This window comes from Taudactylus pleione, unplaced genomic scaffold (genome assembly GCF_031769625.1).
Source record: "Taudactylus pleione unplaced genomic scaffold, aTauple2 ptg000671l, whole genome shotgun sequence".
NCBI lineage: Eukaryota > Metazoa > Chordata > Amphibia > Anura > Myobatrachidae > Taudactylus > Taudactylus pleione.
Window position 1 is genome coordinate 8,215,288 of NW_028285073.1, and position 20,749 is coordinate 8,236,036.

The window sequence follows — 20,749 nt, forward strand, 5'->3', positions numbered from 1 at the left end:
CCAAACAAACAATAATAAGCCTGTAGCACTGACAATGATTGTAGTACCGTTGTGCCTATCTGCTGTATGACACTGCCTTACCGTATGACACTGCCTTACCGTACTTGTTTTCTCTTCCCATGAAATTGTAGATATGGATGCTGTAGCCAGAAGCCACATAGAAAAGTTATCACCTAAACATGTGAGATATGATTTGGAAAGTAGATCTACAGACAGAGACCTCTCCGCAGGGGTCTACAGGCCCAGGCTGGAAAAAGTGGACACTACGCAATCGGTAAAATATTATTATTTCAGGAGGTTAGGTTGTAAAAGGACAGTGGATTAATTAGCATTAAGAGCCCCTCTAATTATAAATACATACAAAATAGAAGGATGTCACAATTAACATTTTTTTTTTCTCTCCACAGTTCAAAATAGAGAGACCCCAGCTGGCTCCGTCCGATAGCGGGGAAACGTGATCTGAAACGTCAAAAGTAGAGATGGGCGAAATTGCAGCCAAATTTTGCACAAAGTGACTATTAAGGTGTGACCGGCTGCTTTGCAGAGGTGCCCGGTTCCGACAATACAGTCCGTGAACCCCACTTTTGCTACGTTATTCCACGCAATAGCATTCTGCACTTTATTGGTAAACTCTGCACTTTGCTGAGTTTATTGCCTATAGAATTCAAGGGGGAAGAAAAATGCATGGAGCACTTACAGCCGAATTCTGCCAGCAAAACATGGTAAATTCTGCAGCTAAATGCAGAATGACGCGAATGTTCCGTGGATCAGTGTTGGGACGTTTTGCTCTTCTCTAATGATAAAATAATGCCAATCTTATGTTACATTCCAAAACTCAATCCACTGGAATCTAATGTGAATGTTCAGCTAAAACAATGTAAGAAATGTGTATCTGACCAATGTCGCTATTTGCACATTCCTATCCAAAATTAATATAATTAAAATTATATTTTCAGATTAATATATTCTAATTTTATTATTTTCTTAAAAGTTATATATGAATTGTAATATGAACAAATTATTTGCCATGCACTGAGTTTCTTCTGGTAAGAAAGGAACCAATTTCTGCATTTCTTGCGCTTGTACAATTTACTGTATTTTTTATGACCGAAATAACAAAAAACAAAAATGAGGTATAGTTCTAAATGATGACTATGCGGAACTTGTTTTTATTTGATTTTAGTTTTACATATTTTATTAGCAAAATGTTGGATGGAACAGAATAGAATATATGGCAAAAAAAATAAAAAAATTACTCCGACAACAAAAGGTCTTTGTATTTTTTCAGTAAGGGGGGAGGCTAGGGGGAAGGGTGGCGTAGGTCTGGGTTCTAGATCTAAAATGGATACAAGCGGTAGTTTTGTTGATCGATTAGGACAATGTTGGACAATTTAACTGCTTTTGGATTGGCAGTGACTAAAAAGAAAATGGTATTAAAAATTCTTGCAGAAAAATCAACATTAGATGAACAGAAAACACTTTCATTTCCAAGTGGTTTAGCTGAAAGACAACATTAGCCAATAACTGCCTCAGATCATTGTATGGTTATCGCCCATCAGGACCCGCAATGCCCCTTGCAACATAAGCGTTCAGTTCGCTCACTGAGAGGGCGATTCAATTGTTTTCGCCAGCGGCTCTGACACGGTCTATTTCACAACTTCTTTGAGGTTTCCTCATTAACGCTAAAGATGTGTGAATGGTCTTGATAGAATGTATCACTAATATATGCACAATGACTTCACAGTTTTGTGGTAAACTTTGTTATTGGCAGAAAAAAAAAGTTGCTTGTATGGAGTTTTCCACCCACAAAATGGGAGTTAAAATGAGCAAAGTGAAAAAAAAATAAAAAATCACCTGCATTCATGGCAAATTGAATTCCCTTTCCCATAGATTGGCCACCAATAGGGTCCCAATATACACAGCGACAACACTAAGGAGCGTTTACCTTTTTTAATCGTTTTTTTATTTCCCTTTTCATTTCGCTATGAATTACTCTCATTATAATGTTGCCTTATAGATCTGCTTTTTCTTTTGACTTGTTCTTTGACAAAGGAAAACTTTCTAAATTAGAAAAGGGAGATGAATGATTTGAGATTATTATATAATAGTAACTGGTTTACAGCCACCTGGTTGTGTAACAAAAGGTCAGGAAACACTTCTCCTACAGGAGGTCTGAATACTGGGGCAGCCATTGTTTAACCAGACACCTACAGCATAAGGGTTTTGGTATAAAGTCGCATGCAATTTGCAGTTTTCACCGTTACCTACAGCGTTCTCTAATTCATATTATACTTGTTTTGCCGGTTGCCCCGGAAACGCCCTACAAGCTGTGTATATCCGACTGTCTATGAAAGAATAGAATAAGGAAAGAACACAACTAAGAACACAAACCTTACACGAAAGTATTAGGATAGAGCAGAACTGATTTCTATTTCATGAATGGGGCCTGTTTATTCATTTTCCAAATGCCAAGAAACCCAACGTTCTTATTTGCAGGGAGGTAGGAATGTGTTTCGGGGGTATTTACCCGTCAAGACAGAAGCCCCCATAAGAGGTTGTTCCAGGGAAGATCTTGAGAGTGAAGTGATAGCGATATAAACCGTTCAAATGTTTTGGGTGGTCTGTAGTCCACAAACGGGCGGTAATTACTGTAGCTGCTGCTAATGTACAGCTCCCTGTACAAGTATTTTCTCCATGGGAAATGGTCAGGGACGTTCCCTAAAATAAGGTACTATGAAAAAGCAGGGAAGCAGGGTTACATAATTACTATAGAAATGCTTATTATGATCTTGACAAGGGATGTGATGACACCAGTTCCATCACTGATTCAGCTACAAACTGTTTCCGCTAATACCCCTGAAAATGATGGATTTTTATAAATATACTGTATCAATGTGAATAATGCTTTTATTAGAGGGAAGCTGTAACATTACACTTATACACATGTATAATTATTAAGTAGTTCAACTTTCATTTCAGGTTTTTTGATCCTTTAATAAAAATTATCTTTGTAAATGGTCATATTAATATATGAATCCAGTCTAGAATCAGCAGACAGAACGCATATTTGCAAAAATTACAGTCACAGACACTAAAATTATTCAAGTGCAAAAATACAGTATATATAAGAGCTAAAAAGGACACTTTTGGCAGAATTTGAAATGTTTTAGGCACTTATTGTCCATCGCTGCCTATGTGCACCACAGACCCCTCTGTCCTCGATTTCTCAGCCTGGAACACCAGCAGGTGACTCCGCAGAGTGTCATCTGGGCCGCTCTTAATCAGTGATGGGTCATTATTCTGTTGAAAGCAACAACAAACTATATTTTAATACCATGTAGTAATAATAATAAAAGGAGAGATGTATTGGTTATAGGATTTTTGTCCCACTAGGAAATACATACAAATGAGGAACGGGCTTCCCCTAGGAAGAATTCTATACCCAATGAGTAGAGTGGAAAGACACCACCCAGCTATTATGGATAAGAGAGGTCAGACTTAGGCCGGGGGCACAGTAGACAGACCGATCTGTAGAGTGGTGGCAGGAGGCTTTCTGGAACAAGCCGTGAATTGTGTGACACTTACGGTGACACTATACTTTCCGGGCAACCATGAAGGCGATAGATATATGTGCTGAAAGCAATTTCTTCAGAGGAACAAAATACACCATTTTGAGGAAGGGATATACAACCAAAAAGATAGCATTGAACCCAATGTGAAGGAAGCAGCTTTCTTTTCAAGTCCATCGAGGCAGCCTACCAGGGACCCAGGGGACCGGTAATGGCTGTAGAAAACCTGAGGATAAGGCATAAGACATCTTTGCCTGGGCACAGATTGGACACACAATGACATATCGGTGCACCATCTGAGATAAGTGGAGCCATCAATAATAACATCTATAATACTGTTGGTACCAGGATAACCAGCCATCTTCAAATGATGGTGTTGTCATTTACAGTAGTTTGAATTGGAACAAACAGGCCAGATAAACATCCATCATGTTTCATCTGGAGTATAATGGTGTGTGCGCCTTGGAGAACAATGGAGCTTGGCAGTAGCTTAAGATACTCTTGTCCAGCATTTGATGTGTGAGGGTCAACAGAACCTTTGCTGGTGACAAGATATATACTCATCTTGGGTTGAATATGTTGAAGAATTCTAAAATTGATGAGAAGTTGCATTTGCCTTGGAATTTTGTGATCCTGGTCAATACGTAACATTAAAGTTATTCGGGGAATGAGGACCTATTTGGCTGCATAGAAGTTCAACCTTCTTACAGACTTCAAATGATCTGTATAAATGGGTTGGGTACAGGATCCCAATGGTCAGAATACAGACAGATTTAAGTAAGTATTCTAACCCTTAACCTCCCCTCCCGCAGCCTAACCCTCCTGTCCCGCAGCCTAACCCTAACCCTCCTGTCCCGCAGCCTTAGCCTAACCCTCCTGTCCCGCAGCCTAACCCTCCCCTCCCGCAGACTAACCCTCCTGTCCCGCAGCCTTAGCCTAACCCTCCTGTCCCGCAGCCTAACCCTAACCCTCCCCTCCCGCAGCCTAACCCTCCAGTCCCGCAGCCTAACCCTCTTGTCCCGCAACCTAACCCTCCAGTCCCGCAGCCTAACCCTAACCCTTATGTCCCGCAGCCTAACCCTAACCCTTATGTCCCGCAGCCTAACTGGACTGCCTTTAGGTCTTGGCCAATCTTTTATGGCTCTCTGTAACATCAGCCAACAGACTTACAGTGCATCCGGAAAGTATTCACAGCGCTTCACTTTTTCCACATCTTGTTATGTTACAGCCTTATTCCAAAATGGAATAAATTAATTTTTGTCCTCAAAATTCTACACACAATGGACCTCATTCAGAGTCGGTCGTAAGTGGCCGCTCGGCCGTACGCATCCGATGTTTCCAAACCACGCATGCGTACGGTTAGTTGTGCGCACGAGGCTTTGCGATCTAAAATGCTGCCGATCGTACGGCTTACGAGCAGGAAGTGGCTTCCGAGAGTTGATTGACATGAAAGGCCGTTTGTGGGTGGTGACGGGGGTGGTGGTCTAAAAACGCAGGCGTTCCTCACCGTTTTCAGTGCGTTTCAGGGGCATACATAAATTTCCTGCTACGACCGACATAGAAGGCCGGATGTAGTAAAACGTCACTCTGCGAGCACGTTAGAGGCCTGGCTGATCATACAGCTTGAGGTTGGGTATGTGCTCTCTCAAGCCCCAGAGTACAATCGATACTATCGAATGTGACTGATGTTATGTTTGAGGTTTCTATTTTGTGCCACACAATGCAAGCAGCTAATAATCGATTGTTGAAGCTAATAACACTGCTAATTGGCTTGTAATTGATTCAGTTGCGTTAGCATTAGCGAATAATAAGAATAAATCAATTTCATGGGGATGGCTTATTCTATGCGTTTTTTTGTTAATTTTTGGTGTCATTTGCACACAACACAAGCGACCGCTACCATCAGAAGAAAATTAACAGCGACTGACAACGATTGACTCGATCGCTAGCTGATATCACTCGCTAGCTAGAGGAGGTGCTTTGTTCATGTATGGGCGTCACTTTGGTTGCGATCGCCCGGCCGTGCGATTGTTTTTGTTTCTGATTCTCGATCGTTAGGCGTACGACCGAGCAGCTGCTTACGACCGCCTCTGAATGAGGGCTAATACCCCAAAATGACAACGTGTAAAAAGTTTTTTTGAGATTTTTTCAAATTAATATGAAAAAAAAAAAAACTAAACTAAGAAATCACATGTATATAAGTATTTACAGCCTTTGCCATGAAGCTCAAAATTGAGCTCAGGTGCATCCTGCTTCCACTAATCATCCTTGAGATGTTTCTACAGCTTAATTGGAGTCCACCTGTGGTAAGACTGGGGCGACGGCAGGACAACGACCCTAAGCACACAGCCAAGATATCAAAGGAGTGGCTTCAGGACAACTCTGTGAATGTCCTTGAGTGGCCCAGCCAGAGCACAGACTTGAATCCGATTGAACATCTCTGGAGAGATCTGAAAATGACTGTGCACCGAAGCTTCCCATCCAACCTGATGGAGCTTGAGAGGTGCTGCAAAGAGGAATGGGCGAAACTGCCCAAAGATAGGTGTTCCAAGCTTCTGGCATCGTATTCAAAAAGACTTGAGGCTGTAATTGCTGCCAAAGGTGCATCAACAAAGTATTGAGCAAAGGCTGTGATTACTTAGGTACATGTGATTTCTTAGTTTGTTTTTATTTTATTAAATTTGCAAAAATCTCAAAAAAACTTTTTACACGTTGTCATTATGGGGTATTGGACCTTATTCAGAGTCGGTCGCGAGCGCCGATGCGCTCGTAACCGACTCGATGGTTAGGCCTGCGCACGCGCAGCGGCTGCGCTGCGCGTGCGCAAGCCCCTGAGCGACAGAGAAACTCTGTCGCTCTGGAGCTCGCTACCAAAGGGGCGGCTGTCGATGTTGATCAACAGCTGCCCCCGTTTGGTAGACGGGCCGCGGGGGTGGTTTCCAAAACGGAGGCGTTCCTTTACGAACGCCTACCATTTTGTGGGCGGCCGTACTGACGTCATCAGTGATGTCAGTGGGGAGCTTCCTGTTCCATCAGAGCAGAAAGCTCCCTGGGGCTTACGAGTGCCCAGACCCAACCTTAGGGTCTGGTCGTAAGCCCCGATGGTCGCGATGGTGATCACCATCGCGACCATCAACCTGGTCGCTCGTTAAGCTGTGGGTGGTAACCCACAGCTTAACGATCGACAAGGAGGCGGCCGTTCAGGATGCAAGCGGCCGCCCTAATTCAGAGCGACCGCTTGCAACTAACGAATGCCTCTGAGGGCCATTGTGTGTAGATTTCTAAGCACAAAAATGAATTTATTCCATTTTGGAATAAGGCTGTAACATAACAAATTGTGGAAAAAGTGAAGTGCTGTGAATACTTTCCGGATGCACTGTAAGGTGCATATCCACTTACACCATTGTAATCGTACAGTCGTTCCTCTTCCCCTGCAGTGCCTACACTGAACGATATGTCATTCAGTGCAGGCACCTTCCCTCATCCCTGAACATGGTCAATCTGTCGTTATCGGCAGATTGACCGGCATGTTCAGGCGATGATTGATGTCAGCATTTGTTTACCATTAAATACACGTCATTCACAGATATATCGTGCACATCTGCCTGTGTGCACAGATGACCGACCCATATGCCGGCTATAGGAACTGGCGATAATGACATCACTACCGTTTCCTGGGGCCAGACATCGGTCGGTCGGTGTGTATGCCCACCTGCCTACACACCAAATCGGTCTGTTGGCCGGCGGCCGATCCGTCAGCCGAGTGTGTACCCGGCATAAAGCTGCTTTACGAGCAAATGTGTTTTTGTTGTGGGCAGGCGGCAAAGCTGCCCTATTGTACATGACGCCTATATATACCCACTGTCAATGTGTGTAATAAACACTGGGGGTACCAGACCCTGAGAAGGGATCTTTCTCCCTCCACCGTTGATCGTAGTCTCCTGTTAATCACAAGGAATTTTGTGAGTGCAACTTACTTGGTTGGTTAATTTTAATACCTTTATGGTAACTTAATATATTTTACACTGAAGATTGCTGAAGAATCAATAATTGATTACATGACTGAGGTGACCTACTGTACTATCAAAATTAGTTTTATCAGTATAGAAAATGTGCCACCGTTTTTTCTGCACACAAGGTAACGAGGAAAACTTCCCATCACCCTTACATGAAAAAACACAGAAGTTTGATGTAGTTTCTACTGCAGAAGGGGACAGACTGGTGCTAGGGACAAGGTAAGTCTGAAGTATGAGCGAGTGAGTGAGTGTACAGTATGTTTTTGTAATAAAATATTAAAACCTATGGTGTGTGTGTCCGGTCTTTTTTTTATATTTCTTTTACAGATGGATTAGAGGTACCAACGGGCCCTTAATGCCCCGGGTTCTCCAAGTACCAGCATGACGGGGAGGCTTGCTGGGACCTCTAGTTCTTTTGTAAAGCACAATATTATTTTATCTATTTTTTACACAATCAACCCGACACCTACCACCCAGGGGTGTTGGGGATAGTCCCTGGCTATCAGCTCAGGTCTGGGGTGCCCCTGGACTGGACTGACTAGCGTGGAGTGATGAATGTTTTAGCCTGGGGAGCCCGTGAAGCAGGTCCCACGGCTGCGGCATTACACCACCACTAGAAAGAACCCGGTGCTGGTTGTGGCTAACACGGGGGACCCCTACTCATTTTGTCACTGAGCCAGGTGCTGGTCTCCCCCCCCCCGTATTATCACAACCGGGAGCGGCTCAAAAAAGCCTGGTGCTGGATGTGCTTCTAGGGGAGGACCCCACATCATTTTTTTTTATTCAACACTTTACTAGCTTTATACACACAGAAGCATGCACGGATCTCACTGATCTTTAAAGGCTTCTGTCTAACTCGCACCTGCTTAGGCTACACTCCTGAAGCAGGTCTATTAAATTTATGTAAGTAATTTGGTGCGAGTTAAAAACTGGCACTCTCTTACATTGGCCGAGTGTTAGGTTTTCCATGGGGAAACATCTGGATGCGAGTGTCGGCACTGCGAGTTGTGGAAATGCCTGTAACACGTGAGTCTGCATGTTCTCGCACCCTATTACATGTGCGAGTTGTAAAAAAAAAAGTGAGTTACAACTCGCACCCTATTACATTTAACCCATCGTGCTATCATTCAGCGGATTGTGCAGTGTGCATGCTGATGGTAATCGTCTGATCTTTCAAGTGTGCACCCAGCTCTAAGGTGTATGGCCAGCTTTAGGCAAAGTTGCAGTGACCTAATCTCAGGTGAGCACAATCCACCATTAACCCAGAAGTTACAAGTGTCACATACTACACTATGGGGGCGGTATCCTATGAAACCTGAAAATTCATCAGGCCCTAATGGATCCCCCGGGGCTATCCAATTAGCCCCGTGACGCCAGCACCTATTGTGGATTTTTTCAGGACCTCTGAGGTCCCGAAACCCGGAGGAGTGCTCTGTTTTTACCGCCGCCGCGATTGCGAAAACACATACTGTAGGTCCAGTGAACTTATCATGGTTTCTATATGTTTTCGGGCGAAAATGGAAATAGTTTCTGGCGAGAAAATCAGAGGCTAATTGGATAGCGCTGTAAAGAAACACAGGGTAAAATCGCCCCGAAGTCAGCACTGTAAAATTTTCGGGGCTAATAGGATACCGCTCTATGAATGTCAATTTGTTTCATCAACAATGTTTTATTGGGAGTCCAACATTGGAATTAATATCATGATGCTGAACAGAGATGGAGATGGAAATCCCTCTAATCAAATATATTGTCATCTACAGAAAATGCAATACACACTATGGCCCAAATAAATGTAATAGCCTGTGACTTACGAACACCAGCGAGATAGCTTTTAGATTTAAAGCGGCAATTAGTTTTAAGGCAAATCCAGGTTGGTTTTAAAATAAAAATAATTGCTGCTTTAAATCTAGCAGCTGTCTCATTGAAATCATGCCAGTGCCCGCAGGCTATTACATTTGGGCCTATAGTTTTATAGAGGGACTCCTGCTGTGCTGAGCACCGATGTGAAGGACTCCAGGAACCCCCCCGTTTCCCTCTCGGCAGTGAATAGGCATCTAGTAAATCAATTAGGTGTTGCTGGCCTAAACACTCTTTCCATTGATTATTATCCACCCAAATGGCTTCTGTATTGTATACTAGCCACTAGAAAGGGCGATCTGTGTTGTATACCACATATCTCAGTACTGTGACAAGTTTCCAGGGAATAGAACGGCTGTATTCTCATTAACGCTGGTTGAACCCACATTTCTGTCTCAACTCCCCCCGAGTGTAGATGATGACACACTCACAGTGACAAGACCGTACTTACCGCGACGGCAGAAATAAAACTGCTGATAAGGTAGTAGTCAGCTCCACCATGAGCACCCAGGTGCAGTGGGATAAACGGCATAATCTTTGCTGGATAACAGGTTTCCTTTCTTGTCGCAAAATCATAGACTTCAATAGGACGGCCTCCACGACAGCGCAATTCTCCCTTTAGTAACAAGAAATCTCTGGCAATTAGTAAGAAAAACATTGTAACGACACATTGCCAGGCATACAATGTAACTTGCTATTCAGTGTTTTGGTGTATGGATAGATATAACAACAGAATAATCTTCCTTATAATCAGTTAAAGCAACAGTGACTCCTAGTCACTAATGGTGCGTACACACTACACGATATGCTCCCTGAGCGATATCGTGTAGTGTGTCCCCGGCAGGCTGTGCTCAATGTCGTTCATGACATTGAGCACAGCCGCTGAACGATATCATTAACGATATAGTTCAGCGCCGGGCTCTCTCCCCCATTCCCCGACATGCAGCAACCCGACGAGGTCATCAGATTGTGCTGCATGTTCAGGCGATGGACAATGTCGGAAACGACCAGCGGGAGTGCGCATCGCTGGTCGTTTCCGACATAAAAGTGCATGATTTGTGCACGATTACTGAGCGATTGCACGATTACGATGTCGTAATCGTGCAGTCGCTCAGTAATATCGCCCAGTGTGTACCCACCTTAAGAGACGTGCTGCTATACAAGATAATGGGGGAGGGGAATGTCATAAACACAGCCATGTTCACCGAGTGAAGTCACTGTAATGGCTGGTACACACTAGACGATATGTCGTCCGATCCGGACGGATCGGACGACATGTCGGCAACATCGTCTAGTGTGTATACTTAATGTCACAGATGATGCGCGCTCCCGCACACCGTCAGCTATAGTGCTCAGTGTACAAATAACTGACATGTAAATGAATATACTGTAACTTACAATAGCTGTGCTGCACACATTGGGCCGATGCAGGGTTTAACGTTCTCCAGTTAGTGAAGTGTAATGTGCGTGAATTCACCCTGCGCGTGTGCGGGAAATGAGTGCATGTAAGTACGGGGGTCCTACACAGCCCACCTGTATCTATACTTACTACCAAAGAGGTGGAATTGGGGTGTGATGGGGTTTTTCTCACTTGGCAAATGTTTAGTTTTGCATAGATCGTGCAATATATCACCAATATTCCTTTACACTGGCTTATGTGTCATGTATATTATGTATCTATCGCATGTATGTCTGTGTATTACAAGTCAGCTTTTATGTCTATCCACAGTACTAAATACAACTGATATACTAACTATAGCGCTCATTGTAATGCACAGTACTACCAGCTACTCTCATTACTCAGAATGCTAATATTATAATCACACATGCACCCTATATTATACTACTATCTTATATATAAAATGCAGTGGTCTGTTTGTCTATCTGTCTGGTTATGCATTCGGACACCCCTGCAGCGATTGGGATAAACAAACGCGAGCTGGTCTAGTTGGATCCTGGACAGGTCTTAGGGGGGGTTAGGGTCCCTGTCAGATCTCCTGTTGGTGTACACTGGGCAGAGCCTGTTCTGGGCCTTCCACTGGATGGATTTGAATGAACACTTCACAGAGGAATGGTAATTGGTCGTGCAACGCCGCGTGCTTCAGCTAGTATTTAATATATGCTCCAAATCCTCCTATAATACAAGTACCTCACAAAGGGCCTGATTCAGAGCTGAACGCTCTGACCAGAGCGCTCGCTCTGAATCAGGGCCGTCCTATATAAATGTGGAGCGGCCTTTTGGACGCTCGCATAGCTGTGGGTTACCACCCACAGCTTATGCGAGCGTCCATGATGATGGTCGCGATGGTAAAAGACCATCGCGACCATCGGGAATGCGACGAGACCCTGCTGTAGGGTCTCGCTGCCGCAAGCCCAGGAGTGATTTTGGCTCTATCAGAGCCAAAATCACTCCAACTGACATCACTACTGATGTCAGTGGGGCCGGACTCAGACGGTAGGTGTTCCCATGGGAACGCCTCCGTCTGGCAGACACGCCCCAAGCACGCCCACCAAAGGGGGCGTGCTGTCAGTCACCATCGACAGCACGCCCCCTTTGGTGCGAGACCCCGAGCGACGTATTCCTCGTCGCTCGCCGGGTCTCGCACATGACTGAGCTCCCTCCGTCGTGCGCATGCGCATTCGCCCAACATCGACCCGCTTGCGAGCGACCTTCCCTCGCGAGCGGGTCTGAATGACCCCCCAACTCCCAACTATATGCTTCTTACACAACTCACATCACAAAATCCATAGACTATATGACGCCACGGCACAGATGTGGACCACTGTTGTATCGGGCAGGGCAGATGACAAACTATCTGGCCGGCTATATCCCCTGTGTATAGGCTGACTGACGTTGGCACACACAATGGTCATTGGGCCTGATTGAGTTGTGCGCTATGACAATGTTTTTGCAGCTGAGCGATTATCTGCTTTCTGCATATGCGTTTGAGTCGCACTGCGTCGAGGTACATTATCGTAGTCTTTTGCAGCGACTTTTCAATGTTGCGCCCGTTTTCTTGGCGTGTCATGGCCTGCGTCTGTGATCCTATAAACAGATAAAGTGGTACCGGCGTGTCAGTTTTGGTGGCCATTCTACGCAACCGTAGGGCTACGCAGAAAACTGCCATCGGCTGTGACATTTGCATATTTGCGCACATCCAGTGCGTACACATTGGCAGTAGCGTTGGCATTAGCCTGCACCAGGCCCATTGTGCTTGTGCTGTTAGTATACAGTATGGGCAGTAAACAAGCACCGGCCTATAAACACATCCTCACAGCGGAAGGAAAAAGATCAGATTGGCCAGATTGAGAAGAGTCCATTGATATATGGACAAGTGAAGTAAGTCCCCCTAGGAATAGGAGCGTATCACAATTAAATAACCTTTTCCCACCAAACTATACTCCCCCAGAGGTGCACCAAATCCCAGTTGCTTTCTTACTTACGGAACCCACTTTTTAAAGGAGGAAGAAATCCTATTAAGGAATATCAGCAGCAATTTCCACTTCGAAAGCTGATAGAGTGTTAGAAATAACACCTTATGCTAAAGCACTAATCAGTTATTAGACTGCTTCAGACAGTCACTAAAACTGCAGCATCCCCCCCCCCCCCTAAAACTAAACGCTAGGAATAGTAACCGGGTAAGTGCTGAGTACTTACATATTGGGGTAGTGGGAGGTAGGCCTGTGTACGTTACTAGTCACTAGTGACTTATACTAGATACTGATCCAAACAACTTCACTCACGATCTGATTAACTTTATGAATTTCTCCCTGATCAAACGAACGTGAGAACATCTGATGTCTAGGGTACACACTAGTGATTTAACATTCTGATCAGAACGATTATCTGTCCTATAACAAAAGCGACATTATTAACTATCAGGCAGAAATGTTGGGCAGATGATTGGAAATGTGTATAGACTACAAAATGTGCACCATGGGCCTGATTCAGACCCACTCGCGAGCGGCTGTCCGCTCGCAAGTGGGTCGATGTTCTGGACTGAGCATGCGCACGACGGAGGGAGCTCCGTCGTGCGCATGCGCCAGACGCGACGAGCGAAGGAAAGTCCTTCGCTCGTTGTGTCCGATCAAAGGGGGCGTGCTGTCAATGTTGATTGACAGCACGCCCCCTTTGGTAGGCGTGCCGGGGGCGTGCCTCCCTGACGGGGGCGTTCCCACGGGAACGCCTCCCGTCAAAAGCCGGCCCACTGATATCACTAGTGATGTCAGTGGGAGTGATTTGGGCTCTGATAGAGCCAAAATCACTCCGGAGCTTGGGGTTGAAAACCTCAACCACATGCTCCGGCTCGCAATTTCGATGGTCGCGATGGTCTCGATCATCGCGGCCATCAAAATGCACGCTCGTATAGCCTGTGGGTGGTGACCCACAGCTATACGAGCGTCCAGGAGGACGCTCCATTTTCATGGAGGCCGGCCCTCATTCAGAGCGTGCGCTCTGCTCAGAGCGTACGGCTCTGAATGAGGGCCCATATGTCCTATCGTTTTCAACAAATGTCACTCAGCAGGTCAGATCCAATAATCCAATCTGACTGTATTTTGAACTATATTAGGCCATGGTTGCTGGGTGCACTCCAGAATTATCCGACTGAGCAGGCGAAAACCGTCTGATCAGCCCGATTATTGTGTAGTGTATTTAGCTTAAGGTCTCTATTGTTTAGCATTTACTAGATTGAAGTTTGCATAGTCTAACAACTACCAGAGTGGGGCATACCTGCCTATTTTTACACTCTCTCCTCTGGGAGAGGTGCAGAGGAGAGATGCAGCTGACTGGAAGTGGGGGGCGATGCTCGTCACTACGGGTCACTAGCCCCCTCATCCACACGGGGAATGGCGCAAATTGCGAGCTGATCAAAAGGGGGTGGGGCCATTATGACGTGAATTTTATAGAACTAAGTCATATTGGCCCCTCCCTGTGTACCCGTGATTCCTCGCATTATCCTCCCCATAGTGCCCACTTCTCTAGAAAGTGGGTAGGATATATGTGAGGGCCGCCTACTCATTCGGGGGACTGCCCGCAAATTTGGAAGTCTACCGTAACTTCCAGGAGAGTAGGCAAGTATGGATTGGGGTCTGTTCCCCAGAACAACATTCAGAACATTTTCCATTTCTCATTCTGCTGAATTTATAGGGGCTGATGCCTGTGACAAGCATACACAGCTATGAGAAACTACGATTGATTGATGGTCCTACGCATCTCAGCCGCATCATCATTGTGGACGATTGGGTGTAACTGGATGGCAACTGGGCATTCACACACGGTGTGCGGTGGGCGTGCGGATGGAATAGCGGGTTACTCAGAGGTGAGCGTATGCAGAGATCCATCCGGTTTCAGGCAGATATCTTGCACCAATGATAGGGCTGGTGCACGCCGTTAGCCGATGATGGCGACTTTCATAAGCGGATGGATGGGGGCGGTGCGGCCACATAGATGATTCGGCCGACTCTGAATACAGGCAAAGATTTACATTTATTTCCCAGCATGCAATGCGGCCGCATCTGTATCTGACTTGTGCACAGCTCTTAGGCAGCCTCATAATGTGTAAACAGAGCTGGGACGACTCTTCTTTTTGGTGTGTACAGGTTATGACAAGAAAGAAATTGTGGCAGCAGAAAAGATTTTAGGGTTTAGGGGATTCTACTTGGAACATTCATGGTCAAATGCTGCCAGAGAAAAGTGCGCAATTCCATGCAAATTTGGACTGGGACGATAAATCCACCGAACAACTTTGAAAATGTCACGCATAGTGTAATCATACTAGATCTATTTTAGAGCAGGGGTGGGCAATAAGCTGTCCTCCAGCTGTTGTTGAACTATAAATCCCAGCATGCCTTGCAACAGTTTTAGCATGGCCATATAGCATAACTGTGGCAGAGCATGATGGGATGTGTAGTTCTACAACTTGGGAGCCCTAATTTAGAGCCTATAAATGTATAAAAAAAATAAGACCAAATATAGTGCAAAATACAAAAAACAAAAGCGAAACATGAAGATTTGCTTTAATTTTGCGCCTCTGTGAAAACATCCCGTTCACAGCCACTTAAGGTGCCTATACACGGTACGATGTAGGTAACGACCTGATCTCGTTAACGATTTCCCTTGAACTCTTCAACACTTTCCCGGACAAACGATATTGTGCATACACATGGAACGATTGTGCAAACGACCAAACGATATAGATGTGTTGTTAACGACTTCAAATCGTTAATGATATATCGTTTAGCAGCAAACAACCTCACTTCTGTCTCCCCGTCGGCTGGCACAAAATGGTGGAGGGGAGTGGCCAGGAAAATGGACAATAAATCGTTCGTCGTCCATGGCATCGTTCATCGTGCATACGCACGGAACAATGTGTGTGAAAACAGGTTGAGATATTTCTGCATGTTGAAGAGATCAACGACCACGACCAACGGGAGCGCGCATCGTTATCGTGCCTACATACGGCACATTTTTAAACGATTTGCGATTCCAATCGGTCGAAAACGGCAATATCATTTAAAAAATCGTACCGTGTTGGGGGCCTTTACTGTAATTCATGGCTTAGCCTAGAGTAGTGCTGACATTTATTAACAGAACATTACTTTAGTCTATATGTATTATCGTGTGTCAGCACTAGATGGCACTAAAACTACATAACACAGCAACAGTACTGAATACATACATTACATGTATTACAGTCACCCCCCTAAGCCATGCAAAAACAGTAGTAAGCATAATTTAAATATGCCTTCAATTTACCAAGGCCTAAGGCCTTCTCCAATTTATCAAATTCTGAAAAGAAAGCTTTTGGAGCCTTAACATTAACCATTATAGTATATAGTCTACATCCTATACTTGGACATGGAGCAGTAGGTAAGCTGGTTCGGAAAAGCTATCAAACTGAGGGCCTGATTCAGACCCGCTCACAAGCGGGTCGACAGTCGTGCAGTGCGCATGCGTGAGCCCCGGAGTGAGAAATCACTCGCTCCGGGGCTCGCTACAAGATGGGGCAGCTCGCCCCGTTTTGTAGGCGGGTCGGTGGGGTGGCTGCACAAACGGAGGCGTTCCCAAAGGAATGCCTGCCGTTTGTGGGCGGCCCTACTGACATCACACGTGAGAGCAGGAAGTTCACTGGGGCTTGCGGTGGACGAGACCCTACCACAAGGGTCTCGTCGCAAGCCCGATGGTCGCAATAATCGCGACCATCGTCAGGCCGCCCGCACAAGTTGTGGGTGGTCACCCACAGCTATGTGAGTGGCCTGGAGGCGGATTTTTTTTTTTTTAATTCCGCCCTGATTCAGAGCCAACGCTCACAAATAGCGAGCGCCTCTGAATCAGGACCTGATAGCATAACCCTCCAAACAAATCATTCTAAATGAACCATGCTATACAGCAATAATTATATCTCACCTGAATCATCTAACCATGCTATACAGCAATAATGATATCTCACCTGAATCATCTAACCATGCTATACAGCAATAATTATATCTCACCTGAATCATCTAACCATGCTATACAGCTATAATTGTATCTCTCCTGAATCTTTATAGATGGTCTCCAATTTTGTAGAAGGAAGCGCATAGCTCAATGGGACAATATAAGGTCAACTGCAGTGTACAAAACTTAGCTAACTAGCAGATCACTTATTTGTGTAATTACCGGCTGAATCAGTCTCCTAATCGTTTGTCATCACTTATTGGTGAGTATGTAGTCAAGAAAAGATTGATTCACATCCAGGGCGGACTGGGCCTAAAAATCGTCTTTTGTTGGTGCATAATTGGTGCAGGGCAACATGAAGCATCAGCGCTAACGTAAGTATCACGCTTAGCGTCCTGTCCACACCGATCATTTCCCATGTTGTGCAAAGCACCTGTGTGACCGCACTCAGAGAACCAGGAAAATGAGCTTCTTTCGCCTCCTTTGTTAATATTTCATTAGCTCGCTCCTATCGGAACCTCTGGTTTTCTGCAAGGCCTCTTCAGTCAGTACCTGAGGGTATTCTCTCTCTCTAAACGGATTAGAGTATATTGCTAATTGTTCCTCGCATGTTTCATTTCACTTCAATTCCTTTCAATTCCGACACAATTGGGAATATGGGCTATTTTTCCATTTAGCAGCATGCCCACACTTACAGTGCAGGTAACTCTTTGTATACACTGCTCTAATATAATTGCTTGTCTGGATGTTTGTCTTGACAAAGGCTCCTGTAGGGCCGAAACGCGTTAACCAGTGGGAAGTGTGAGCTGCGATTACTTATTACTACCAGGTCATTTTCTATCTGTTTGGGATCTGAAAGATATCAAAGAAAACTTTCTGTGATCTGCATGAAACCATTTGACTGTAGTGTGGTACGCTTCATAATACCTTTATATACACTTCATCATAGTGATTGTAATATGCTATTTCCTTTGGTATTACCTTATAGGGCAATGAAGGACTTCTAGAAGATGTAAAGATACCTTTATGATTACTGCACTGAGTGTTATATTGTGAGTGGGGTATGCCCATCCCTATACCACTGATACATGCTGCATTGCCTTGGGTTTGGAGGATGTTCTTTCCCACTGTTCCTTTTACACAATCTTGAAGATGTGGAATTTTGTTGCTTAGAAACCTGAGAACATACTACACATTTGTGTTCTTATTTATTCTTTCCATGTCTGATCAGAACAATTCAAGACTTAAAGATCATCACGATATGAATGGAAGAATTCAATAAAAGACTTTGCTCTATAAACCAAGGAACTTATTTAAGCATATCATCTTTTAGTGCCTTTTTGTAGAGTTATATTCCCACTTTGTATGATAAGTACAGTGGGAGATGTCTCCCTAGTGACACTGATGTCACAGACTGAGCACATTGGGAGTAATCTCAATAGTGTCTCTGATGTCACATTCTGTGCACAGTAATGGTTATGTCCCTAGTGACGCTGATGTCACAGACTAAGCACAGTGGGAGTTATCTCAATAGTGTCTCTGATATGACAGACTGAGCACAGTAATGGTTATGTCCCTAGTGACGCTGATGTCACAAACTGAGTACAGTGGGGGTTGTCTCCATAGTGTCTCTGATGTAACAGACTGTGCACTATAATGGTTATGTCCCTAGTGACGCTGATGTCACAGACTAAGCACAGTGGGGGTTGTCTCCATAGTGTCTCTGATGTAACAGACTGTGAACAGTAATGGTTATGTCCCTAGTGATGTTGATGTGACAGACTGAGTACAGTGAGGTTCATCTCGCAAGTGATACTGAAGTCACAGAATGAGCACAATAGCTTTATATCCCTAGTGGCCCTGATGTCATACACTGAGCACAGTGGGGGTTCTCTCCCTAGTGATGCTGATGTCACAGGCCGAGCATAGTGGGAGTTATCTCCCTAGTGATGCTGATGTCACAGGCCGAGCACATTGGGGGTTCTCTCCCTAGTGATGCTGATGTCACAGACTGAGCACAGTGGGGGTTATCTCCCTAGTGATGCTGATGTCACAGACTGAGCACAGTGGGGGTTATCTCCCTAGTGATGCTGATGTCACAGACTGAGCACAGTGGGAGTTATCTCCCTAGTGATGCTGATGTCACAGACCGAGCACAGTGAGGGTTATCTATAGTGACACTGATGTCACAGATAGGATACAATAGTTTTATATGCCAAGTGTCGCTGATGTTACAGACTGAACACAGTATGTGTTATCTCCCTACTTTGATATCATAGACAGAGCACAGTGGGGGTTATCTCCATAGTGTCACTGATGTCACAGACTAAGCACAGTGGAGGTTATGTACCTAGTAATGCTGATGTCGCAGACTGAGCACAATGGTTTTATATCCCTATTGCCACTGATGTCACAGACTGAGGGCCTAATTCAGACCCGCTCGCAAGCGCAGGACGCTCGCAAGCGGGTCGATGGTGCCCTAATGCGCATGCGCACGACGGAGGGAGCTCCGTCGTGCGCATGCGCGAAACCCGCATAGGATCTCGCACCAAAGGGGCGTGCTGTCGATGGTGACTGACAGCACGACCCCTTTGGTGGGCGTGGCTGCCAGACGGAGGCGTTCCCATGGGAACTCCTACCGTCTGGGTCCGGCCCCACTGACATCACTAGTGATGTCAGTGGGAGTGATTTTGGCTCTGATAGAGCCAAAATCACTCCTGGGTTTGCGGCCACGAGACCCTACCGCAGGGTCTCGTCGCAAGCCCGATTGTCGCGATGGTCTTGACCATCGCGACCATCATCATGGACGCTCGCTATAGCTGTGGGTGGTAACCCACAGCTATGCGAGCGTCCAAGAGGTCGCTCCAAGTTGAGGTAGGAGGGCCCTGATTCAGAGCGAGCGCTCTGGTGAGAGCATCCGGCTCTGAATCAGGCCCTGAGCACAATGGAGGTGGTCTCCCTAGTGACAGAGGTGAACTGAAAAAGCAAATATATTTTTATATCTCATATACAAACAGCTGCAACTATATAAGGAGAGCTGCAACTATCTCTTCACAGACAAACTTTTCTGTTTGAAAAAAGAAAAACTTTATTAAGTTTTATGATCTTTTGCTTAAATACATTTTCAAATCTTTCTCTACATTTGTGAGAAGAGGCAGCCATGCCAGTACCCATTGGTAGATGCCATGCCATGTCCCTGTTCTGTAACTAATAATTTTTTTCCTACATTTGCCCAGCTAACCCATTTAGGGCTATACTTGCCCCAAACAATTATTCAGTCACTTAGTAGGTTCTGTAAAGTTAGGAAAGCGGCTTTTGCTGCTCGAGTGAAGCTCCCTGTGAAGCCCACTCCCGCGAATGAGAGCCGAGCATTGTTCATATTAGTGACACCATCTGCTGCGCTGCTCAGTAATGGACGGCAGGCTGCGCTGCTCAGTAATGGATGGCAGGCTGCGCGGCTCAGTAATGGACAGCAGGCTGCGCGGCTCAGTAATGGACGGCAGGCTGAGCTGCATCCGCAATGTGAACGTGATTGTTCAAAATCGATGGCCAAACACGATTTGCGCTGCCTTAGCAATATCTGCAGATCACATTATCGGTCTGTGACTGTATACCCAACATTCAGACATTTACCAGAAAACCTAGCACTGCGCATGCTCAAACCTGTTTGCCGATTAGGAATAACTGTTATGACCATAGCCACATGCGCCATTGCTAGGAGTAAAAATGGAAGCTACTGTAACTATTCATTTGCACTGAACCATGGACCTCATTCAGAGTCTCTCGCTAGATGCGATCGCTCGCCCCCAGCGTATGCAAATTTGTCAAAGTGACGCCACGGGAAGCGATCGCTCGCCAAGGCATAAGCA

At 45.3% G+C, this 20,749-nt stretch overlaps 1 protein-coding gene across 2 annotated transcripts in view; it reads right to left on the reverse strand.

Moving 5' to 3' along the window:
* Positions 1-2,889: 2,889 nt before the first annotated feature.
* Positions 2,890-20,749, reverse strand: part of LOC148478227 (uncharacterized) — a 198,582-nt gene continuing 180,722 nt past the window's right edge. For both annotated transcript variants that reach the window (XM_088455750.1, XM_088455749.1), the window contains exons 14-15: positions 9,894-10,058; positions 2,890-3,300 (exon numbers count right to left, since the gene is read on the reverse strand). In XM_088455750.1, the coding sequence (XP_088311876.1) occupies positions 3,175-3,300; positions 9,894-10,058 (291 nt within the window). In that variant the 3' untranslated portion in view covers positions 2,890-3,174. The remainder of the gene's footprint in view (positions 3,301-9,893; positions 10,059-20,749) is intronic.